The 27526-nt window shown below is 37.0% G+C and overlaps 1 protein-coding gene across 2 annotated transcripts in view; it reads right to left on the reverse strand.

Annotated features, from left to right (window-relative positions):
- Window positions 1–27526, reverse strand: part of LOC145984947 (DNA-dependent protein kinase catalytic subunit-like) — a 241918-nt gene that overhangs the window by 108911 nt on the left and 105481 nt on the right. For both annotated transcript variants that reach the window (XM_083118377.1, XM_083118376.1), the window contains exons 24-29: window positions 25772–25858; window positions 17076–17234; window positions 13265–13414; window positions 5093–5266; window positions 3260–3566; window positions 2133–2316 (exon numbers count right to left, since the gene is read on the reverse strand). In XM_083118377.1, coding sequence (XP_082974503.1) covers window positions 2133–2316; window positions 3260–3566; window positions 5093–5266; window positions 13265–13414; window positions 17076–17234; window positions 25772–25858 — 1061 coding nt within the window. The remainder of the gene's footprint in view (window positions 1–2132; window positions 2317–3259; window positions 3567–5092; window positions 5267–13264; window positions 13415–17075; window positions 17235–25771; window positions 25859–27526) is intronic.

Below are 27526 nucleotides of genomic sequence, written 5' to 3' on the forward strand. Positions count from 1 at the left end.
GATCATTTGAAATTGGCAAGAAGAAGAAAAGATCTTGGATGGGCATTTGCTTGCAACATGAGAATGCCCATCCTCATCTGCTGCTACAACTCCTCAGACCACTGTTGGCTTATGAATGGAAGTTATCACCCATCTTTCTTATTCTTTTTTTAAGTAAGATTAATATTAGATTAATTGGCACTCTATCAGTATTGACCGATATAGGCATATTGGATTATTACTTTATTGGTAAAATTACCGATAATTTATAATTTTACCAATCCGATATATATATATAAATCAAAGAAGGTAAAAGGAAACACTCACCGGACAGTAGAAAAATTCAAAATTTTCGCTAACTTCGTAGCATCATCAGTGTGAGGAGAAAGAGATGGAACCGGAAGTTGGGGCCCTGCAGAGTTGCCAGGTCCCCATCGAAGAAGAAGCGGTGCGTAGAACGAAAGAAACACTGTTTGGCTGGTTGGGGTAGGAGATGGATGATCGCTACCCGGAAGCAGTCGTTGAAACTGATGTTGTGGTGGTTGGTGTGCCAACACCTCTGTTTGCAAAACATGGGAGAGGACCTATATATTGGGCATGAGTGCAACCACTCCACCTGGCCTGAACAAGGCCACCCAGTAATGCCCATCCCATACCCACCTTCCCTCCCAAGCCATCCCATCCCTCCCGCCTTCCCTCCCAACTCATCCTACACACTCACAGTTTACGACGAGCCTGGTGACGAAACAGTGTTTCTTTCGTTCTACGCACCGCTTCTTCTTCGATGGGGACCTGGCAACTCTGCAGGGCCCCAACTTCCGGTTCCATCTCTTATTTATATAAATATATAAATATATGTGGTCGAGACGACCTACTATAACGGCTGGGGATACGTCGGGCTGACCCCCCGACTATTCCAATACTGGTTGAAGATCTCCACGCTTAGAGGTGACGAAGGAAAGTGTGGGAGGGAGACCGGCAGTCGGTAGGTAAGCCAAGGCCCTTCATGGGCTGTCGCGCTAAGGATTATTATTATTATTATATAAATATATATATATATATATTTATTTATTTATAACTTAGTACAATACTGTGTCTTTTTGTTGTGGTTTTTATGGATATAAACATATAATCTACATTTAATACTTTTTAAAAGCAAATGTCTAAATATGCAGCTTCTTTTGCAATTAATGTATTTAACCAGGTTCACTGTAATGGATTTTGTTTTGAAAAAGAATCATAGACATTTACTTTAAATAACTCAGGTATATGATTTATATTAGGGCTGAGCTGACACCGATTACCAAGGTATTAGCATCAGTTCTGGAAAGTATCAGTTGGAATTCATTTACCAATACTGGCCAATACTTTTTTGCCATTTTCGTCTTTCACAGGGTTTGCAAAAATGCATCGTAACACATTTGCAGAACCTAACTATCCTTCAAATAATGTAAAATTAGAAGTATCTGTTTATTTAGCACCAGTATTGTGTGAACAACTGGATTTTGTGATTATGTAACATGTATTTCTTGAATATTTTAAAGCAAAATTCTTGGTATATTTATGCACATAATTGGAGTGGATTGCCTACACACTAATACATAATCAATATTTTGAACAAATTTTAATTGTTACAACTTTCAAGAATTAGTATGAGTAGGAATCAGTGAGAATATCGGCACTGGTATGGATATTAGTTCAGAGTGGTTATCGGCTCAGCAATACTTTACATACATAAAACAGTAACAAAATGACATAAATTTTGCTCTAAATTATAGGCTGTTTATAGATATATTGGTAAATTAGCAGGACCAATATGCCTTAGCCTGCAATATTAATTGGACATTATCGATTGACTAATCCTTTAACTATACTTATTCTAACACTATGTTTCGAGAGAACATCTCTTCTCTCGTCTTCAGGTAAAATTTATTTTGCTGGTGATTGAAGTCGAACCTACGACAGATCTGTGGTTTTAATACAAATCCAGAGCTTTAACCAATTACTCCACAGCATCCCCTATGTTGGTCAATAATGATAAAGTACACAATGATCCATCCCATCCCTAGTATACTTCCATAAGAAAAGAACTAAGAACCCATTTCCTTGGCATAAGATTCATAAAAATTATAATATAAACAAATTGTACTCACTTAGAGCTGCAGTAGGTTGAAAAGCTAAACTTCTCTGTGTGGCTCTAAGCCTACCAGCAAATGACTGATCAGACTGACTGCCTGTAAGAGTGTCTGGTTGGCTCAACTGACTTGCTAGAGTCTCTGCAAACAAAGGTGCCATGGATGCATGCTGAGCTCGCCATGACGTCAGTAAATGGTATGGCTGTGGGTGAAGAAGTAATAAGATAAGAAATACATGTAATATTCACTAAACAAACTGCATTAAAAAGTTTTTTAATAACTTGTCTGAACTTTCAGTGACATCATGATTAATTGAATTGAAGATGTTTGGTGCGTCAGCACTTAGGCTTTTTGCACCCGTCATATTAAGTGGGTCCCGCCCCTTGGCATAACTAAAATCAACATCTGTCTTGGAGGACTAAAATATCCTTACCTAATTAGAAGCTGGGGGTGTAAAGGGGCACTTATCACATATAAGGACAAATACAGGACAACACAGCTCTACGGAAGATTATACTGGCCATAGGGCGAGATGCCAGAGCCTTGTTGGCCTGGATAACTTTGCAGTTACCAGGGTTTGGTACGTGGAAGTATGGTTGACTTTTGGGTGCCTTACCAGAAGGTCAGCCCTTACACACCTTTCAGTGACATCATATTTGTAAAATCTGGGACTAAAATGATATGTGATAATGTATGATGGACACTGGTGCTTTTTTACTGCAGAATGGATAAGCACAGACAATCTGCAAAGATCGGCATGTTATTAATTTATAATAATTGTTGTTATTGATTATCAACATTTTGACACTCTTACACAAACTCTTGGCAACATCCATGCTTGCAGCATAAAACTTATTTTTTAACATTATCATTTGCAACATTACAAAATTTTGTCAAAAGAAATATCCTGAAAAACATCTAAAGAAGCAGACACAAGAAAGTTTTTTTTTTCCCAGAAAAGATCACATACTGTCAACAGTACTTCCCCTACTACTCCTAAGACATGAATAGGAAAACATAATTTGGAGCTAGGTTTATGATGTTGTTACATTATTGTGTTTAAACTGTTACAAGCATTAGTAAATTTTCCTTCTTGCACATTTCCTGCACCACACGACATGAGTACAGAATAAAGTTAAACTTACTTCGAATTTACAGTCAATCAGAGGATGCTCAAATATCTTCCTTGTAAAATCTGGAGTTTTCTCAGCAGCTTCTAGTAAAATGCAAGTGCCGTAGCCAAGGAAATTCTGCTCTGTTGCAGGATGGTACATTTCACTGAGTATGGAGAGCAGGCGCTGAGAAGTGTCACTCGGAAGCTGATCTTTACTGCTAAAAAACTCATAAGTTTTATTTTGAAGCTCTTCGTTTGTATCAACAAGGCCTTCGAGTAAAGCTCTTCTGCTTTCCTCTTTCACTGCATGTGCTGCTTCCTCTTGCTCATCACAATCACTTGAAAAAATTAGTGAAAATAACTACCAATCATTTTTGTTAGAGATGGGTCAATATGAACATTTTGACAATTCAAATAAAATATTGGTACAAAGTTTTCTTTCAACATGTCTTTGTGAAAAAATTGCTTTATTTGCCTATTGATTTCAGTGACTCACTGTCACAATTTACAGAGGCTGCTGTTTGACTGTGGTGACAGTGAAGCACCAAAATCAATAGGCAGATAAAATAATATGTTGCAAGAGACACACAGAATTATTATATTTTTGTATAAGTAGAGAATTCAACCGTGTATGTGCTATGGATTGAAATTATTCTGATATAAAAATTACTGCTACTGATAACCAATATTCCTACCAATATAAAATTGTTAATATGACTCATTAAATAATGTCTGGAACTAGGTGATTGTGGTGGCCATTTTCATGGGGGGGAATAAACCTACATACGTTGACATTTGTTTTACAAAATCAGAGTGTACATGAAATAAACCTTTGATTTCTTAAACTAGTAACAAAATGGCAGAATTTTTCATTAAGTGACAGGGCAGTGTAGTATGTTCTCGTGTTACCTAGTTTACTGCTGGTAAATCAACTTTTTGCAGATAAATAGAAAATTGCCAGAAAACTTGAAGTTGTTTTTGTTTTACTTGCATTGGTGTTATATTTCTATCAGGGATGGGACGACATGAAATTTTGGTCGATACCAATGAAGTATTGATATACTAAATTTACCAATACTGATAACTGATATTCTACCGATCCGATATAAAATTTGAAGTAGTCCTTGAAGAGCTGGAATGCTTCACTGACCTCCGTAATAAATGTGTGGCTTGAGGTGACTACAGTGCAAAACAAGTTGCATATTTAGACATTTACTTTTTCAAAAGTAGGGCATTGAGATTATCCATAAAAATTATACAAAAGTGGCAGAATTTTGCACTAAATTATAAGATATTTACAGATATATTGGATTGGTAAAATAATTGGTAATTTTATCGATAAAATGATACACCGACATGCCTATATCGGCTGATACCGATAGAGTACTGATTAATCTGCCCCACCCTAATTTCTAATATATATAATTAATATAGAATAAATAAGAATTAATGCAGAGTAAACCAGGTCAAATTTTCAGAATATGACACTATGACAGGCTATATATATATATGGATATATTGGATTGGTAAAATTAGGTAATATTGCAATTGCCCCAAGTCATTGGCATTTACTGATAAATTGATGCATCACTGTGCTTGTATTGATTGATACCGTTCATTATGTCCCATTTCTAATTATTATTTCCATGTTAAATTCAATTCACAATTTGATTTCCAAGTATGGTGCAATTTTGGAGATAGGAAATGACAATTAAAGATCATGGTTTTCAGTCACTAATTAAACTTGACAGGAATTTTTTGTATGAGAAAGGCCACAGGTTTGAACACCTGCAGTCTGTCATTTGAACATTTCCACACTATCAACTTTAAAAGTATACTACTGGTTAGGACAAAATCTACATACCTGTACTTTTCATAACTCCACTTCAGTATATCATACATGATACTCCTGCAACTTACATTCTTGTGGGAAGTAAATTTACTCACTTCTTTCAATAAAACAAGAAACTGTTCTGGTGTCAGAGTTGGACCCAATTTATGAACTATTTGCAATGAAACCTCCTGGCTATCAACATCTCTGAAAATATTTCAAATGCATATTTAACAAGCTACACAAACATCTTCATAATACTGTGGAAAGTACATAACAATAAAAGCAAAAATCTTTCAAAGGAAATTACAAGGGAAAAAGTTCAGCAACACACAAAACACCCTTAACTGGTATGATCTAAATCAGTGATCGTAATCACTGCACTTCTGGTGCAGTTTCAATAGCTGCTCTTTTCTATTTCCTAGACACATGCACTATATAAACCAGAAACATGGGATGAACTATGTTGTGTTTGTGGTGGGGGATTCCTGATTTTATTCTTTCCTCTGCTGATAAATCCAATAATATATTTGAAACATTAGACATCAACAACCAAATACAAGTCTGCAAATTTTGACTTATTTTGCGTTACTTACATTCTTTATCTGGAGGCACTCACAGGAAAGTAATAATTAAAATTTGGGCTGAGCCGATACCAATGTATTAATTGAATTTTAATTAAAAATACCAGCTAATAATTTTCCGGCATTTGGTCTTCCACGGAGTGAACAAAAATGCAACGCAACCTAATTATCCTGGAAATTATGTAAATTTCGAAGTCTTCATTTATTTTGCACTAATATTGTGTTGAAAAAACTGTATTTCGTGACTACATAAGAGGTACTTTCATATTTTGACATAATTCTTGAATATTCTGAAGCATCGGTATCTGTGATAATCGCCAAGACTATCGACATCAGTGTCAGTATTGGCTCAAAGTGGAATTGGTCAGCCCTAATTAAAAACTAATCACCAAAACCAACTGATATCTTTCAAGAGTAAGTCTCACAAGGAGTCTGTAAATTGCCATGGAACATTTTAACTGAGTGTAAATATCCTGGAAATTATACAAAATACACAAATTTGATTAAATTTGCACAAACGTTGTTAGCAAATGGTTGGAATTACCTGTCGCAGCTCCACACTGGGACTTTTAACATGTCATTTTTCAAAAACCTGAGATGGCATTCCAATTCAGTCTTTTCCTGTTTATTTATACAGGGTGTCAAAAGCAGGGACCTGTAACGTAACCCCACTTGTAACGCTGTCAAGTTACGAACGGAACTATCGATATGCGTTACAATGGCATTAGCGTTCCACACAGTACCGGACAGATTGGACCTACCTACAACCTGGGTAAATTAGGCATACCGTTACTCAACGACCCATTCGCATCAGGTACTGAGTGGAACGGGTCTCGGATGGAACGGGTACGAACGTAACCGTACATACTGTACCAGAACGGTGGCTACTGGGTACGAAATGGAACCACTGGTTGGTAACAGGTACTGAAGCACTATGACCAGCACTTGTTATTAAAATACCGGTACATGGATAGAAATAGATGAAGCGGGTAACATTTGTAACTGGAGGTCACGGTACGTACCTTAACACATACTGAGCGTATCCGAATTAAGTTTACTGTCAATCAAAATTCCGCAGCAGCAAATGGAATACCGATAAAATTACACTCCTTTCTTCAAAAACTAATTACAATAACTTTATAAAAAAGTAATTCGTGGTCTTTCTGGATAATTATTTATCAGAAAAATATGTATAAATACTATGTAGTTTATCTTTTATTAATTTGTTAATAATGGTATCAGCTATGCAAAAATTTCGAAGACCGTCACTCTGGCAAACTATTAACAATAGAAAACATTAGATTTAACAAACTCATGTATAATATACTAATTACATCGACCTGCGCAGAAGGTCGATATTTGTCCTGCTGGCAAGCTGTTAATAGGAGGCATGTGCAGTAGGCACCATTAGGTAAACCTGCTCGTGTGAAATATAACAATTACGACGACCTGCGCAGAAGATGGATATTAGTATTTCTGGCAATCTATTAATAGGAGCCATGCGCACCACTAGGTAGGCACCATTAGGTTTAATATAAATAGAGAAGTGAAATTCGGTGTGACGGTAGCTTATGCTAATTAGAGCATGGCAAATCAACACTGTTGTGGAAAACCAAAAGTTAAAAGTTAATGGACGCCATATTGAAAACAGTTACGTTTTAAGAGAGAGAAGTGAAATTCGGTTTGATGGTAGCTTATGCTAATTAGAGCACAAAAAATCAACATGATTGTGGAAAACCGGAAGTTGATGGACGCCATATTGAAAAATGTTACTTTTTAAGATAGAGAAGTGAAACTCGGTTTGACGGTAGCTTACGCTAATTAAAGCATGACAAATCAACATGATAGTGGAAAACCGGAAGTTGATGGACGCCATATTGAAAAATGTTACTTTTTAAGATAGAGAAGTGAAATTCGCTTTGATGGTAGCTTATGCTAATTAGAGCATGAAAAATCAACATGATTGTGGAATACCGGAAGTTGATGGACGCCATATTGTAAAATTTTACCTTTTAAGATATAGAAGTGAAATTCGGTTTGATGGTAGCTTATGCTAATTAGAGCATGGCAAATCAACATGATTGTGAAAAACAGGAAATTGACGGACGCCATATTGAAAAATTTTATTTTCTAACACAGAGGAGCGAAATTCAGCTTGATGGTAGCTTATGGGAATTAGAACGTGGCAAATCAACGTGATTCAGGAAAACCTGAAGTTCATGGATGCTATATTGAAAAATGTAATTTCTTAATATAAGGGAGTGAAATTCGGTTTGATGTTAGCTTATGGAAATTAGAGCATGGCAAATAATATGATTCTTGAAAACTGGAAGTTGATGGTCGCCATATTGAAAAATGTTAATTCTTAAGATAGAGCAGTGAAATTCGGTTTGATGGTAGCTTATGGGAATTAAAGTATGGCAAATTAACATGATTCTGGAGAACCGAAAGCTGATGGATGCCATATTGAAAAATGTTGTTTCTTAAGATAGAGGAGTGAAATTCGGCTTGATGGTAGCTTATGGAAATTAGAGCATGGCAAATCAACATGATTGTGGAAAACCGGAGGTTGCTGGTCGCCATATTGAAAAACGTTAATTTGTAAGATAGAGACTTGAAACTCGGTTTGACAGTAGCTTATGCTAATTATAGCATTGGAAATTAACATGATTCCGCAAAACTGAAAGTTGATGGACGCCATATTCAAAAATGTTATTTTTTAAGGTATAGGAGTAAAATTCGGTTTGATGGTAGCTTATGGGAATTAAGAGCATGGCAAATCAACATGATTCTGGGAAACCGAAAGTTGATGGATGCCATATTGAAAAATATTATTTCTTACGATGGAGTGAAATTCGGTTTGATGGTAGCTTATGGGAATTAGACCATGACAAATCAACATGGTTTTGAGAAACCGAAAGTTGATGGACGCCATATTTAAAAATGTTATTTCTTCAGATAGAGGACTGAAATTCGGTTTGGTGATATTATGGATATTACTGCTATGGTAAACCTGACGTTAACGGAAAAGTTTTACTTTAATATTCTTCTTTTCCTTTGGTGATTGCTTATGGTAATTAGAACATGGTCAATTTATATGATATTATAATACCGGAAATCGATGGACGGCATAATGGAAAATGCAATTTATTAAGATGAAGAAGTGAAATTTGATTAGATTATTGCGCTTGGTAATTCGAACATGGACAATGCATATGCTGTTATAAAACTGGAAGTTGATAGACGCCATGTTGAAAAAGGAAGACTTTTGAGTGTCGATTTAAGTTTTATTTATTAAAATTAAATATGAATGAAATTAATTAAAAATTTCTGCAACTTTTACCAATCACGTCGACGATGATGAGTGATGATTAGATGAAATTCATGAATGTTAATTGACACTCACATAGAACACCTATGGCAAACCTGAGACTTTAACCCGGCAACTTCGTCAACTATAGCACTTTTACATTGATTGATGATAGTAGCCCTACATGTACAAATTGACATTTATATTTTACATCTAATCTCACACTTTTACTCGTTCGAATCGAGAAGTACAAGTTACATACAATTCAATGCTTTGTGACGTGTTAAAAATTTGGTGCTTACTTGTGTGTCACAAAGTATGCATTATCATAAGTCAATTAGTGGAGTTACAACAAAAAATAAATGATTTTCTTTACTACTGATGATATTTGTTCCAATGAATTAACGACACGAGTTTTCAATATTTGAAGTGTGAATATGTAAATCACTTGCAAGAACACGTGACTGATTATTTTATGCAATGAGGAAGGCTGATGATTACATGAAATTGAATAAGGGATATGTCAAGTTTGGACTCGAATCAAAAAGTTTGTTGGTATATATTGTTGAAAATCAATTCTCAGATGTTTTCAGCAAATTTACAATATTTTTTTAAAATAATGTAATTGCTTTTATTTGGATACATGCTAACATAAATTTATTAACCCAGTGATAGCGTACATGATTAGTTTAGTGCAGAAAACCTGGTGTAAATACCTCTTACGGTTTTCATGATATACATTTTCAAAGTTTGGGTTGTGCGACTTTTGAAACACACTGTAGTATGCACAATTGCTAGTACGTAGTTTCCTGGCACCTAGCTTTGAAGAAAAAAATTTGAGCACTGTATATATATATATATATATATATATACGTACGTACGCAATTTTCTACATAACGTTAGAGCAGAAATGGCATTGCAAATAGTTAGTCCAGTTCCCATATTATATTATCATAGCAAAACTCATGTCATGTGGTAATTTACTTTTTCACAAAAAAAAAAAAAAAAAAAAAAAAACTTTCAGTATTTTGATTTTGAATTTTAGAGTTGAAGAATGTTTCATAAATATATTCCTTAATATGGTTTTGCAAATGCTTTGAACAAGCTTTCAAATAAAAGAAACCTCAAGTCTCTACCATTTTTTGGTTTTCGATTTATAGTGATTTGAAAATTGCATTATTTCCCTTACGTAACTTTTTTTTTTTTTAGCAAATAGTGTCTTTCTTTGTGAACTTGTAACACTGTAACGAATCGACAGAAAATAAAATTATATTTTTTTGGACATGTATCATAGTCCAGGGGCATATGTCAATATTTCTATAGCCCGTGGGTTTTTGAATGAAGGGAATATATGACTACCAGTAATATGTTGCTAGTGTGGTACACAATAACGTACTAACAGGTGTTTTGCCCGTAATTTTGGCAGAAGGCCTGTGTGACGTCATAAATCCAAGATGGCTACCGCTTCATGCACTAACTAAGAAAATCCATCATAACTCCTTTAATAGTGGTTTTGGAATTTTTTTTAAAGATACATGTTTTGTTCAGAATTGAATAAGGAACAAAATTGATTCTTAGTTTTTTTCATATCTCGCACTGTTATAGAGATATATCTAGTGAAACTATTTCGTGCCCTTTTCTGCAAGGTTTCTATGCATATTTTACACTTTACTTGACATTCTGGCGTCATGCTACGTCGTTGCAAGGTTGTGTAGCTGTTAGGGATAACTTCATCCCATACAAGCCTCTTTTTTTTTTTTTCGTCAAGAAAGTATCTTCTATTTTCTTATTTTTTGCATGTGTGTCTTTGCACTAAAAGAATTTGTTAATTTCATGCATTTTACTCTATAGTATAGCTACCATATAACGTTTTGATTAATTTTCACTATGTTTTATGCAGTTCTGTCACTTTAATAATAAAACATTTTCTCATATCTTAGTTATGCTTAACTTTTGGACACTATTATAGTTATAACATTTATAATAATATTTTTCACTTTTTAAATAATAACAGAAAATGCCTGTGGAAAAATCTGATAATCAAATTCTAAATCAGGATATGGACAGTATGTGCAGAACCTCCAAGGTGGCCATCTTGGATTTGACGTCATGTATGTAATACATGATTGCATGCCTCCAAATGAAAGCATTCTTCATACACATGTCTTCCCTTCGTGTACAAACCCAACAAACTTACAAATGGTCGAAATTACTCCTAAAGGAGTTAAGGAGATTGGGTCGTTTTTGTTGGTTAATGTCTGCAGAGGCAGCCATCTTGTATGTATGATGTCACACAGCAATATGCCACAATAGTAGGCATCAACAAAATATCACAGGCAGTAATTTTCCCCCTTTATATGCCAGAATGTTAAGTAAAGTGTAAAATATGCATAGAAACCTTGCAGAAAAGGGCACGAAATAGTTTCACTAGATATATCTCTATAACAGTGCGAGATATGAAAAAAAAACTGTAAGAATCAATTTTGTTCCTTTTTCAATTCTGAACAAAACATGTATCTATATAAAAAAATTCCAAAACCTCTATTAAAGGTGTTATGATGGATTTTCTTAGTTAGTGCATGAAGCGGTAGCCATCTTGGATTTATGACGTCACACAGGCCTTTGGCCAAAATTACGGGCAAAACACCTGTTAGTACGTTATTGTGTACCACACTAGCAACATATTACTGGTAGTCATATACTCACTTCATTCAAAAACCCAAGGGATTACAAAAGCCCCTGGACTATCATGTGGTCCTTTAACATATATTTTTTTCAGCTGATTTTGAAATTCGAAGGTGACATTTATTACTTACACCACAATAGTAGGCATCAACAAAATATCACAGGCAGTAATTTTCCCCCTTTATATGCCAGAATGTCAAGTAAAGTGTAAAATATGCATAAAATCCTTGCAGAAAGGGCACGAAATAGTTTCACTAGATATATATCTCTATAACAGTGCAAGATATGAAAAAAACTGTAAGAATCAATTTTGTTCCTTTTTCAATTCTGAACAAAACATGTATCTTTAAAAAATTCCAAAACCTCTATTAAAGGCGTTATGATGGATTTTCTTAGTTAGTGCATGAAGCGGTAGCAATCTTGGATGTATGACGTCACACAGGTCTTCTGCCAAAATTACGGGCAAAACACCTGTTAGTACGTTATTGTGTACCACACTAGCAACATATTATTGGTAGTCATATACTCCCTTCATTCAAAAACCCACGGGATTACAAATGCCCCTGGACTATCATGTGGTCCTTTAACATATATCTTTTTCAGCTGATTTTGAAATTCGAAGGTGACATTTATCACTTACATGTATAATTTGAGATGAAATGGCCCAATATTGAAAATAAAGCAAATCTGATTAATTACATTTCAGAGTTAAAGTAACTAAGCTGATTATTTGCTGTCATTTTTCATTCCTTGAATACAAAAAATATATAATTATTTCATTTCCTATTCATTGTCGGTGTACAAAATATATACTCATTTTACGTAAGTAATAAATAAGAAAGAATATATATAAAAGTGAGTAAGTCACACAAACCTGAAGTATGAATTATGCATTTCAGAAGCAGTAAGTGTAAATCTTCCACAGAAATCAATAATTATTAAAACAGAAAGACACCATGAACCTTTCTATTTTAGTCACTTAGATCACTTTTCTGCTCCTACATTAATTTCTATGATGAGGAAGATATTAGACAAGGAACAAACCCAATGACTCAGCTGTGCAATATGTTTAATTATCCATCACAGAGGATGCAACGCAGGGACAGGTAATAGTAAAGTGCCATCTTCCCTTGACTGCTTTCCTGGTGTATTTCACATCACTTTTCTGCCATTTTTGGCCAATCATGGTGATGAGGATGAGTGATGATTAGATAAAGACAAAGAACTTCATGCACAAGCTGGAATGTAACCCTAAGAACTTGGATGGTGAGATTGCAAGTCGACCACTTAACGTGCTCAGCCACTGACTACGGTCAGTGACTACGGCTAGCTGACTACGGTCTAGAATGCCAGATAATAACTATCATGGGATTCCATTATGCAGACTACATGTCACCCAACAACAAGATGCTTGTCAAACTTTGGCTCTCAAAAGAGATTTTGCATCATGGAATTTAGCGTAGTTTCATCATGAAATTCAGTATAGTTTAACACATGAAAAATAGATTAAACGTCTCTTTAACAATAAAGGAAAGTTTGTGCAAATGGACATAATATAACATCAACTTGCTAAAATGTGTGGGTGATTGAATACATAAGGCTTTATGTCTATAATAGTATACAAACCTGTTAGAAATGAACTGTGTTAGCCCCTTGTCCATTAATTCTCTGTATATTTCAGGATGGGCCTCCACTCTAAGCAAAATTATTTTCAAACCCAACATTTGGTAGTATCCATACATCCTTGGAAGATCAAAGAGTACAGTATTCAGAAAGCTGAAAAAAACAACAGACAAATTACCCCAACAGGAAATTTATACTTCTATTTTGTAAGCAATGAGTCAAAAAAAGTAAATGCAAGTGTTAAGAATAATATGGGAAAAGAGTAGAATGAAATGGTACAGAAGAAGCAAGCGAAATATTGTGATTCAATTCTATTAGTAACTGAACCTCACATGTAATTATATCCATTACTTTAGAAGATAATTTTACTGATCCAATATTTACATGCATGCACAAATGGCATGTACATAGACATCCTCCCCCTTACTTACCCTTTATCTCCGGTAAATTGTTTGGTGATTATGACGGAATGGAACACACATGGAATTTTCATTTGCCATGGGAATGTCTATAAGTTTAAGGCTTCCAGATGGCAAGAAACAACTGCTCTTCGCTGGTGCTTTTGTATGCAGGAGGAAATTACAAAAATGGTGTTGTGAAGCTCACTTGATCAGTGTGGTAGCCTTGAGGTCATTTTGTAAATAAGAGTTGATACCTCATGTAAATTTGAGCTGTTTACAGTCGGTCCTGTAATTTTTGTTGGACTTTTTAAGGTTTCTTTCCACTCTCCCTCGTAATTTTAGTTCATTGTGGTCTCTGCACAGCCCTTGTTATGATACATAAAGACAAAATTAGCAAACAAGGATTTCAGATAATTTAAATGAAGCAGTTTTCTAATATATTTCTTCGTGCCTTTCATCTGTTAATAGTTATATTTAAGATGGAACAGATTGTAGTCAATTGGTCCTGACCAAAATAAGCATATTGGTGTATGAGTTGAATTACTGATAATTTTTACCTAGCTAATATTGTTATAAGTACCCTGTAATTTAGTGCACAATTATGACAATTTGTTATTATTGTTGACCTAAAATGTATAATTCATATGCTCTTGTTTCATAAGGTCTACATTAGGGCTGAAAAGATACCACATTTGAACCTATACCAACACCAATTATGATACTCTTACACATAGGCACACCCAGAAATTTTCTAAGGGGAGGGTTCAACCAAATAAAGAATGTGAAAAAACCTTGAGTGGTTCTTATTCTCAAGCAGCAACTTTGGATGAATTGCAAGTGATTAATAAATGCTGCTGTGCCATTCCAAACAGTGATCCTGTTATTTGAAAATGACGCAAGGATGAGAAATTATCTACTATAAAATTGTGGAAAAAAGTGATTTTCTGTATTACATGATGGCCCCAGGGTCGAAGGTGGGAGGGGCAGATTTGAAAATTGTAACAATTCATAGTTGTTCAGAATATAAAACCCAGTGTAAATATATCTTACGGATTTAATGTTACAGGTGACCAAATTTTGGGTTCCGCAACTTTTGAAACTCTCTTTTATTATGAAATTCTAATTTTGCAGTTTCTGGCTCAGCCATGTGGTACAGAACCGAACATCATCAATCAAGTAAAACAAAAAAAGTAGCTAAGATGACCTTTGAATTTAATACATTCATAAAGAATACAAAACACAGAAACAGTGTAATTTATGTAGCTTTTCACCAATTCTATTCCTTTTAATAATTTCAAAAAAGACAACATTGTTATATCTGCGTACTTTTGATCATTGTTGCTGTTGCTGTGCCACAATGAATTTTGTAAGACAGAAGAGGAAACAAGAAGCAAATATTTGGTACAACACAATGACAATATTCCTGAAATGTATACCTTACATGTGATTTCTACAGGGAAGCAGGTTGTACATTTTATATGATGATCATAGGCATTTAGATAAAAATAATACATACAAAATTTCTACGTGCAACTTAGTAAAACAATAATAATGAAGTTTTTAAAATTCAACATAATAATGAATCTATTAGGGTGGATCAAATGAAAACGGAACAGGGGCCACAGAATGAAATCAACAAGGATTATTTCAAAGGTAATCTCCAAAGTTACACAAGTACTTCTCCCATTCTTTCACCAAGCGGTGAATACCCTGCTCGTAGAACTCCTTTGGCTGAGATCGGAACCAGTTGCAAAGATTGCCCATGACTTCACTGTCCGAGTGGAAGCGCCGACCCTTCAATGCTCTTTTCAATGGACCAAAGATATGGAAGTAGCATGGCGACAGATCAGGCCTATATGGTGGGTGTTCCACCACTGTCCACACAAACATCGCCAATGACAAACATCGCCAATGTGTTCTTTGTAACAACTGACGTATGTGCCACACGTTGTCATGCAGCAAAACCACTCCAGAGGACATCAGGCCGGGCCGTTTGGCCTTGATTGCTGCTCGGATGATACTGCTGCCCGACCACCTACACATATCACGTGCTCATGCGTGACTATCTAGGACAAGTCCATTATGCAGTAAGGGTTTCCTTCCTTACCTCCCACTCTATCTCTACACAGGGTTGTCGCCACACACATACATAAATATAATCCAATACATCCACTGTTCTGTTTTCATTTGATCCACCCTCATAGAAATTCTAGAAATTGTTATTTTCTTGAAATAATTGTGTCAGTTTTTAAGACTCTGGGCTGAGTTGGTGTAGGGGCAGTAATGAGACTGTTAGCTGCTCATTGGTAGGATTCTGGTATCTAATAAAATTACTATGAAAGATACTTGACACTGCAATAAAAGCAATAATTGACAGTTTGAAAAGAATTTTCAGTCTGTCTATGCATTTGCTCTTAGGCAAACTATGAGAAAAAAATGATGACAACATTTACACTTTCCCCTTCTTCCCTGAATGCCAGTCAATTTCCCAACAGTAAAAGGTAGGACTGAACCGATACTGATGCTGATGTATTGGTATTGGAAAGTATCAGTTGGAATTCATTTACCAATGCCAGCCAATACTTCTCTGACATTTTGGTATTTCACAGAATCAGTAAAAATTCTGCGCGACACTTTTGCAGTCTCATTATACTGGGAATTATGCATAATTCAAAATTTATTTTTACTTTTCACCTATTTTGCATGAAAAACTGGATTTTGTGATTAGATAACATCTATTTTAATATACTGAATGTAATTTTTGAATATTCTAAAGCAAATTGATGCATGTAATTGAATATGAATATACACACACTGATACTGATCAATATTTTGAACAACTTTTATTCATTGCAATTTTCAAGTATCTGTGGAAATCGGTAAGAGTATCGGTATCGGTTCAGCCCTAGTAAAGAGTATGCAATGAACAGGTAAATTAGCATGGATGATTCTAATCCAGTAACAACTATTTTTCTTTTCCTCTTTACATCCCTAATTTCTGCCATTATCACACCCAAAGGTTTTCCATATACTATTGATGTCAGGTCATTAGTATTGGTCCAAAATTCCAGATATATGTACAGAATTGCGTAACAATTTCAATGCTTTAAGTGGGCATATTCTACCCCTCATTAAAAATCATTAATTGCCGGAGAATTTACGAAACTGACCATGTGACAATGCACTTAAAGGTCCACCAAAAACATGGTAACAGAATTATTAATTAATTTTACATTCTCCTAAATCATACACTTTACCTAACTGATTTTAAAAGAGTAACAAGTTGCAAAATTTTACAAGATTCTCCACTGTACATTCTTTATGCATAATTTCTTGAAAAACATATGAACAAGGTTCAACTTGGGTTCAACAATCAAAACTTATATGATTTGATAAAAAGAGATGAAACAAACCTGTCTCCTATGATGTTGTAATGCTTCTGTATCCCATACAGGCATGTGAAAAATTTATCTTTTGTTTTTTGTAATGATTTCAGAGCAGCTTTCACATTTTTTAAAAAGGTAGCATCTTCTTCATTGGTCAGCTCAATGCTCTCCTCTTTATCCAGGTATCTGCAAAGTACAAACATGAACAACAAATAAATTACAGTCAAACCCCAATTTTACGTTTTTCAGGGGCCTGTAAATAAAAAAACTTAAAATGCGGGAAACATAAAAAGCAGGAAAGCATAAGGGAAGGGTGAAACTCAAGTGTCAGTAAGAAATGACTACATAATATACTTTTTAGGGGGTATATTGTATCAAAAATTATTTAACAACAGGAAAGAAGTATGATAATGAATTTCTAAGGACAAAAGCAAGACATGCTGTGAAAGTCAATGACGGATTAGCGGGACCCACTTTCGAGGGTAGTGACGGTGGATGACTGCTTCTAACTGCTGCCTATTGGGTTCAGTTTATGCATCTGATCATGTGAGATCTCTTAGAAGTCCTGGGTAATTGGAGGGGGGGAGGATCATTTATAGCTGGACCCCAAGTATCTCTATATACTGTAATCAAAGTGTCCTGAAGACGTGCAGAATGGTTCACATGCCACTTTGAGCTGCATATGTATCCAGTCCCGATCAGCCAAACACCATGAAGTAAACAAAACAAGCTTTGTCAAACTTACGCATTTTTAGACATCACAATAAATTATCAGTGATGCACGCAGGATTTTCAAAAGGGGGAATGAGGTTATGTATACCTTTTATAGTAGTCAGCCCTCACTTTGCCATCTTTTCCTGCCTTTGACATTCCTTTTCTTTTTTTTAGAAATACTGGCCAGAGGGAGGGAGCTTATGACCCTTTGGGCATGCCACTGATTGTTATTTACATCCATGTCAATTGACGATTTATTATTGGATTTAGAAGTCTTGCGGAAGGCAAACACTCCTTTAAACAATAGTTTCCCAATAAAAAAACTTGTTTTTTTGTCTTCCCGTCAATGTTTAATATTGCGTGATTTATTTTCAGCACGTGAATGGTTCCGAAGAAAAGCAGCGATTATATTATTCTTAGCATCATGTGCATTTCCTTCCTGCACTGTTCTGTGTTCAAGGTGTTTATCAGAAGGAAGAACAAGAAAAAAAGAAAAAAAAGCTTTATTTTTTCTAACTCCTCGCTTTGTGTCTGGTACTCATGTTTCCTAATCGTGAAAACAAAACAACCTTTGGAGAGGAGATTCAAAACAATGCCGATTTTCTTCCCTTCAGAGTGGATGAGTCATATCTCTGGAGCCACGAGAAAAACATTTGGCACTGGTTGCCAGCTGCCTGTTGCTCGCAGACACACCTCCCACCGGTTTGTAATGTAAGGGAGGGAAGGGGGAGACAAACAGGTGGTTGAGCGGAGCTGAACAAGTCTTATCAGAAGTGTGCTTATTCCCGGCCAAGTTGCAGGATCACTGCTTCAAGCTCTCCCATGTTGTCAATGTCAATGCTTCAGACATATGAACAAGAGTTCCCATGCGGGGCATTAAAAAATTAGGTAAAAAAAGTTTAAGTGTTCCCCTGTGCATAGCACCACACCATGAAGGTGTATAGGGGGTGTGGGGGTAACGCCCCACTTACTTGATCCGGTCGTGAGTGGAGGTGATGTGATCAACATCACACCCCTGACTGCCTTTACCGCCCAGGGTTTCCCCCAGGTACCCATGTTATTCGACGCTGGGTGGGCGCCGGGGCCGCTTCCATCGTTAGAAAGGTGCTGAATCCTTCAATTACTGCATAGCTCTGCACAGTGGTCAAGTAATGACCTCATGTTGGGGAAGATGGGAGTCTTCTTTTTTTTCACTTGCAGTATGCTATGCTCGTTGAATGTGCGCATTCAGGTTGAACAACAACTGTATAATTTTAGATGTCAGAGGAAAGTCCTTTCGCCTTTATGTTAATTGGTTAAGTCGTCTCGTGTAAGGGTGCTCAGTTCCACAGGAACAAGAAAATCGGGGCAGATATTCTTGGCACTTTTCAGTAATTACAAGATTAGTGATTAATGATGGACAATATCGGAAATTTGATATTGCGATATATCGTCAAGAAAATATTGTCACAGACGATACAATACTATATTTTTTCATATCGTGATATCAGCAATATATTGTCTCCACGATATATATCGCTGACATGATATACATCGCTAAAATATTGTGATGATATATCGCCAACAACACAATATATATCACCAAATATGATGATATATTGCCAACACGATATATCACCAAAATATCGTAACGATATATCGAAGACACGATATATATCACTAAAATATCATGACAATATATTGCCAACATGATATATATTGCCAAAATATCATGACGATATATCACCAACATGATATATATCGCTAAAAGTGGATGATATTTTTTCAATATAGCGATATGTCATCTGGACGATATATCACACAACACTACTAGTGATGATACCATAGGGGGCATGAGAAAGTAAACACCCTCCCTGCAAATGAGAAAGAGGTGAAGGGACATGAGAGCAAATGCCCCTCCCCCTGTAAATGAGAAAAAGGTGAAGGTAAAGTTTCCCATGCACTTTGCACCATGCCGTGAATCATATATATATATATATATATATATATATATATATATACACACACACACAGGAATAGGGTAGAAATGGTGCCAGAAGGGCGGATAAATACAAATAATGAAGGAGACAGTAAACACTTACCACACGAATAGAAATAATTCAATATTTCGCGATCTGAGTCGCATTTTCAAGAAGGTAGATAAAAGATCGACGACACTTTGAGTAGAGGCACAGAATACTGACCGTAGCGTCTCTACGGTCAGTGTTGCCAGAAACAGTTCCTTTCAACTGTTTCTGGCAACACTGACCGTAGAGACGCTACGGTCAGTATTCTGTGCCTCTACTCAAAGTGTCGTCGATCTTTTATCTACCTTCTTGAAAATGCAACTCAGATCGCGAAATATTGAATTATTTCTATTCGTGTGGTAAGTGTTTACTGTCTCCTTCATTATTTGTGTATATATATATATATATATATATATATATATATATATATAAAAATCAAATAAGGTAAAAGGAAACACTCACCGGACAGTAGGAAAATTCAAAATTTTCGCTCATTTATAGCATCATCGGTGTGAGAAGAAACAGAAGACGGAACCGGAAGTTGGGGTCCTGCAGAGTTGCCAGGTCCCCATTGAAGAAGAAGCGGTGCGTAGAACGAAAAAAACACTGTTTTGTCACCAGGCTCGTCGTAAACTGTGAGTGTGTAGGATGAGTTGGGAGGGAGGGCGGGAGGGTGGGTGAGGGTTGGGCATTACTGGGTGGCCTTGTTCAGGCCAGGTGGAGTGGTTGCACTCATGGCCGATATATAGGCCCTCTCCCATCTTTTGCGAATAGAGGTGTTGGCTGGTTGGGGTAGGAGGTGGATGATCGCTACCCGGAAGCAGTCGTTGAAACTGATGTTGTGGTGGTTGGTGTGGACGGCGACAGTGAAGTCCAGGTTGTGGGTGGAGGAGCGGTAGTTATTGATGCGGAGGTTGAGGGCCGTTGATGTTTCCCCCAGGTAAAAATCACCACAGATGTTGCAGGTGAGGATGTAGATAAGGTTTGAGGCATGGCAGGTCCCTTTGGGATGGAGGGTAAATTTGCCAGTGGCCGTGTGCACCTGGAGGGTGTGAGAAGTGATGAGGATGGGACAGGTCTTGCACCTGGGTCGGTTGCATTTATGGGCAGGGGGGTGTTGGATGTGTGGTGAAGGAGTGTTGTGGACCAGGATGTTTTGGAGGTTAGGGGGGCGTTTGAAAACCACCCTGGGTTTGTCGGGAAATATGTTTTTGGTTTCGGGATCACTGTGGAGGATTGGGAGAAGAGAGTGCAGTGTGTGCCTGATTTTGTTGAGGTGGGGATGATATTGGGTGATGAGTGCAGGTGGGTTGGTGGCAGCAGGTTTCTTGGTGGTAGTGGTATGTGAGGCAGCTCGTGATATTTGCTTGGTGACCAGGATGGAGGGATATCCACGGTTAACCAGGGCCTGGTGTAGGCGGAGGTTATAATTCTGGCGGGAGGTGGGTGAAGTGTTCAGGCGCTGTCCCCTGAGGGCCAGAGAGAATGGAATTGCTTTTTTGGTGTGGAACGGGTGGGAGCTGGAGAAGTGTAGGTATTGCATGTGGTTGGTGGGTTTTATGTGGATGGAGGTAGTCAGGTGTCCTCAATCGATGTGCACGTCCACATCCAGGAAGGTGATCTGGTTGGGGGAGTGTGTCCAGGTGAATTTTAGGGAACGGAAGTGGTTAAGTTGGTCCAGGAAGGCTGACAAGGATGGTTCTCCATGTGTCCAGAGCATGAAGATGTCGTCGATGAAGCGGAAACATCAACGGCCCTCAACCTCCGCATCAATAACCACCGCTCCTCCACCCACAACCTGGATTTCACTGTCGCCGTCCACACCAACCACCACAACATCAGTTTCAACGACTGCTTCCGGGTAGCGATCATCCACCTCCTACCCCAACCAGCCAACACCTCTGTTCGCAAAAGATGGAAGAGGGCCTATATATCGGCCATGAGTGCAACCACTCCACCTGGCCTGAACAAGGCCACCCAGTAATGCCCAACCCTCACCCACCCTCCCGCCCAACTCATCCTACACACTCACAGTTTACGACGAGCCTGGTGACGAAACAGTTTTTTTTTCGTTCTACGCACCGCTTCTTCTTCAATGGGGACCTGGCAACTCTGCAGGACCCCAACTTCCGGTTCCGTCTTCTGTTTCTTCTCACACCGATGATGCTATAAATGAGCGAAAATTTTGAATTTTCCTACTGTCCGGTGAGTGTTTCCTTTTACCTTATTTGATTTTTACTTAGCCCTTTTGGCCCTCCTTGCTTTTATCCATATATATATATATAAAAAGAATGTAAAAGGAAACACTCACTGGACAGTAGAAAAATTCAAAATTTTCACTAATTTCATAGAATCATCGGTGTGAGGAGAAATAGACGGAACCAGAAGTTGGTGCCCTGCCGAGTTGCCAGGTCCCCATCGAAGAAGAAGCGGTGCGTAGAACGAAAAAACACTGTTTCGTCACCAGGCTCGTCGTAAACTGTGAGTGTGTAGGATGAGTTGGGAGGGAGGGCAGGAGGGTGGGTGAGGGTTGGGCATTACTGGGTGGCCATGTTCAGGCCAGGTGGAGTGGTTGCACATATGGTGCATATATATATATATATGGATAAAAGCAAGGAGGGCCAAAAGGGCTAAGTAAAAATCAAAGAAGGTAAAAGGAAACACTCACCGGACAGTAGTTCCAGTTCCGTCTCTTGCTCCTCACACCGATGATGCTACAAGTTAGCGAAAATTTTGAATTTTTCTACTGTCCGGTGAGTGTTTCTACCTTCTTTGATTTATATATATAAATCACTATGCTTGGGCAACCCCCTTGCTCTTTTGGCCCAAATACGCATTTTAATGACATTGTGCACTAAATTTGGCTACTCTCAGAAAATGTTCCCGCACATTTCATTTATTCAGTCATTTTTCCTGGCCCCATCACTTGACAACATAGGAGTCACACAATATGCAGAGAGAAAACATTCTTTGCCTCACGAAGAAGAATCATTTATCCCAACCTCGCTCCCCCCTCCCCCACACAATTGATTTGACACGAATTTTTTTCCGTCAGTGAGTAAAATATCGCTCTATCTGCCCATAGAAAAAAATGATCACTTTAGGTTGTGCATTTTCAGCTTCATTCTGATAACCAAATGATATAGCGTTCGTGAAAAAACTTCAGAATAAAAATAATCGAACTACATCCAATCATATTTCCTTAGGAATCTAAACAAATTTCCATTGAAGAAAAAGTGCAGTTATTCTCCAGTATGGCAAATCCTTAATTTTTTTCCATTTTCAATGTTGCAAACAAGAAGAAAGGAAAAGTTTTTACAAACAAGTTCCCGTCAACTATGAAGGATTCAGTAAATGTGTGGTCAAAGAAGCGAATGTTGATCGAGTCTCATTGTCAATTTTCCACCTGTGTTTTTGTGGAGGGGAAGGGAGAACAAAAACACCTCAGTCACACACATTCTGTCCAAACTCTAGGGAAGACAGCATTTAGAGAGAATCGGTTTGACAAGAGTGCGCTTGTTGTCTGAAGCTGCGGCAGAAGGATCGGCCCATTTCATCTTCACGGGGAATGCAAGAAGTGCCGTTTTCCCTTCCTGTCCCTCAAGGGAGGTATGACAAATTCAAGTTGTGCCCTGCCTCCCCCCCCCCCCCTCGCATTCCACTGATCATGCCTCTTCGCTCCCTAATCTCGCATGAAAGTGTAATATCTGGAAGTTCAAGGTCGCGTGGTGAATGAAACGGCTGCAAGAGCCAGGAGGAAGAAGTCGCGTAGTCAACAGAACAGGTTTCTGTCAAATTTAAGACAACGTCACGGCTCAAAAAATGTATAAGGTGGGAAACGGGGGTTAGAGCGAACATAAAATCTAGGTGAACACCCTATTATTTAACATGGCCTTTGCCGGGGCCTGACTGGATGAACGTATTAAGCAGGAAAACGTATAATGCGGGAACGTAAACTCGGGGTTTCACTGTACTCCATTGTAGAACCTTCAACTGTAAGTGAATGAGTTTAACAAATTACAATTAATGTTTCACCCTATATGTTTATACATTAGGAATGGGCCGATATGAATATTATTATGATACTGATAAATTAGCAATATAAAATTAAATGATACCAATATCAAACACACTACTGATCCAATATAAATTTGCAAATGTTCCTTAAAGAACATCAATGTTGCAATCACCTCATTAATTTATGTATGTGGCCAGATTACTGTAGTAGGTTTTGCTTTAGAAGAAGAAACTGCATATTCAGATATTTAACAAAATCAGGGTACGTGAATTTTACCTTTAAATTAGGGTTGAGGTACAATATACTCTTATCGGAAATTATCAGTCGGATTTTAATCCCATACTGGCTGGTACCCAGAGTTTTGAGTATTTTGCAGGGTCAACAAAAATGATGAACAACACTCTTGCAGAGTATAATTACCCTGGAAATTATGCAAATTCAAAAACTTTTTAAAATATTATATGAAAAATAGCTATGGTGATTAAATGCAGCTATTTTTATATTCTGATGCAACCCTTGAATATTTTAAAACAAAAATAGTGCTAAAGAGATGCAGTGAAATTACATATTACATAGTAATATTACTCAATATCTTGGTAACAATTTTATGATAAAAACATATAATTCATATACCCTAGTCTTCTGAAGTAAATGTCTAAATGAAAAGTTTATTTTTCAGAGGAAAAACCTATTTCAGTCAACTGGAGGTTAACAAACCAGTCCTGTTCTCCAAGGAACATTTGCAATGTTATATCTCATCAGTAGAATATCAATTATCAATATCTATATCGGAGGAAAAATAAAAGGTCCATCCTTACTAGAAACATACATGAAATGGGTTTCAACTGTATTATATTAAATATAGCATATTATACTCAGGCCAAGATATATTCCAGCATCCATTCACAGTGTAGAAAAGTTATGCTGATAAAAATCTGTGTTTCTTGCTGGCCACTTTGTACAAACAGGCAGAGACACACAGATCTAATCACCTGTTTGGCTGCAAGCATGGAATTAACTAATATTTAGGAATGTTATAAATTCACATAGCAAAACGAAAAATCAAGCACAAATCTAAAAAATTGCTAAGAATTTTCAACATTAAAATTATGCATAAAAACACCACATTGACATATAAAATAAATTTACATTGACACCATTTGTGTTAATCGAAAAATGGACATATCTTGTATAGATGATGAAATAAAAACTTGCTTCAAAAATAAAGTCATTCCTGAATGCAACACAAGAATTATGCTTCTTATATTTCTGTTCCATGCACTGAGTTAAATAACAATTTATATTAAAAGGGGGGGTCTGTGAATTCAAAAGTTTAGTTCTCTCCTTTAGAACATTTAGAAATTAATCCATTGATTAATTTTATTATTAAAAGTTACAATGGGTGATTCAGTACTGAGGCTATTTAGTTCTTACTCCTTTACTTAGTAAAATTAACTACTTTTGCGTAAGTGAATTGTAAATTACAACAAAACTTTGTGAATCCCAGTCACAATATTTCGTGCTGAAACAAAGAGCGACCCTCCTGTTGCTATGCTATTTATTAACATGATTATTAGGAAATAGGATGCTAGAAAACATACATACTACCTAATTTTTAATTTTATATACTGAGTGCTGATGAGAATGTCTCTGCTGAATTTTAGTGACCAAAATAAGTTCCACGGTATAATTATTCTTCTAACATGTACATTCTCATTTCTGTATATGTTACTTCTTAAAATATTTTTATTATTCATGACAGTAGTTCAATTGTGATCACATTGCAATTCAAATTTTCTTTTCTGGAACAGCATAACACTAGGGGTCACTTATGAACCATTTGCAAACGGTACTGTACACTATACTCCTCTTCCACTTACCATATTTTTCTGAATTGACAAGGATCAATTTCATCAGATCTACTAGCATATTCATGTTCCTAATGATTTACGAAAGTAACCAATAAATAAAGTAAAAGAACTTACTTCAGGATCATTCCAACAACTTCTGCTGCAGATAAATATACATCACTGGTTCCACTATCCAAGCATTTTAAAAGGACTTGTAGGAAACTATTTAAAAAAGAGTTAAAATAAAAATTAAACTATGCTAGTGGATAAATATATATGATATATTTATTTATCTTCTATTTTCCTTTAAGGTTCATTGTAGGAAAGTAATGAAATCAATAGCAAGAAAGCCCAATATGGAATAAGGTCAGGAACATATGCCATGAATAAGCATTAGGAGAAGTAGACAGATGCAAGAAAGTAAGAAAAATAAGTAAGGAGGTGCAACAACATCAGGTTCAATAGCACCTGAAATGTTTAACAAAGTGAAAGGTGAAAAAGGTAAGAAAGAGGAGGCAGTGGAGATGCAACAAAGTCAGAATCTTGTATAGCAGAGAGATATTAGAAATAGAAATAGGAGAGTGGTCACAAAGATTACCATCAGAAATATAGGAGAGGCACATGTGCAGGATCAGAAGCATGCAAGAAGCACAAGAAGAACAGGATCAGGAGCATGGGAGAGGCACAAAGACAGGATCAGGAGCATAGGATGGGTACAATTAGGACAAGACTAGGAACGTTAGATGGGCACAATGAGAACAGAATCAGGAGCATAAGAGAGGCACAAGGATGGGATCAGGAGAACAGAAGGAGTACAACAAGGACAGGATCAGGAGCATAGCCTTGGCACAATAAGGACAGAATCAGATAGGTGGGAAAGGTACAAGAACAGGATAAATACAGAGCGTCCCACTCGTAAGGGGCTCCGGAAAAAGTGTTATAAAAATCTTAATAAATGAGGATATGAAACCAAATTTGTACATGACATAACTTTATGGTTGAGAAATGAAGGTACATTACAAGAAGTGCTGGAAGTGACCTCCCCCCACCTGTATACACAGTTTAACACGGCGCTGCATGTTCGTGAATGTTGCTGCCAGAGTATTCTTATCTTTCCGCCTTATCGCTGAAAGGCCAGGGATATTGCAGTACACGTGGTACAGTGATGAAGCGTGGTTCCACTTGTCAGGATACGTGAACTCACAAAACACACGTTTATGGAGTAGTGACAACCAGCATGCAATCGTTGAGGAACACCTTCATTCACAGAAGGTGGGTGTGTTCTGTGCATTATCACAGCGGCACATCATCGGGCCAATTTTCTTTTACACTACTGTCAACAGTGATGTGTACCAGGTATTGTTTCATGAATTTGTGAACAAGTTGGATGACGAGGAACTGACACTTGGCTGGTACCATGCCACACGTCTGACACGAGTATGGCTGCGGTGGAATCATTTTTACCTGACAAGAGATATTTCGAAAGGATTATGGCCCCCAAGGTCACAGCACTTGACCCCCTCACTTTTTTCTGTGGGGTCACCTTAAAGGTAGACAAACCATGCACCATCGACAAGCTACATGAAATCCAGGCAGTCACGCCGAATACTCTGGCAGCAACATTCACAAACATGCAGTGCCGTGTTGAACTGTGTATACAGGTGGGGGGAGGTCACTTCCAGCACTTCTTGTAATGTACCTTCATTTCTCAACCATAAAGGTAAGTCATGCACAAATTTGGTTTCATATCCTCTTTTATTAAGATTTTTATAACACTTTTTCTGGGGCCCCTTACGAGTGGGACACCCTATAATAAAGTAGACAACAATCACGGTACCAGGAGCATAGGAAGGACATAAGAATGTGAGAAGGAATATATGAGAGGTACAA

The sequence above is a fragment of the Lepisma saccharinum genome, chromosome 3 (genome assembly GCF_977018435.1).
Source record: "Lepisma saccharinum chromosome 3, izLepSacc3.1, whole genome shotgun sequence".
NCBI classification, from domain to species: domain Eukaryota; kingdom Metazoa; phylum Arthropoda; class Insecta; order Zygentoma; family Lepismatidae; genus Lepisma; species Lepisma saccharinum.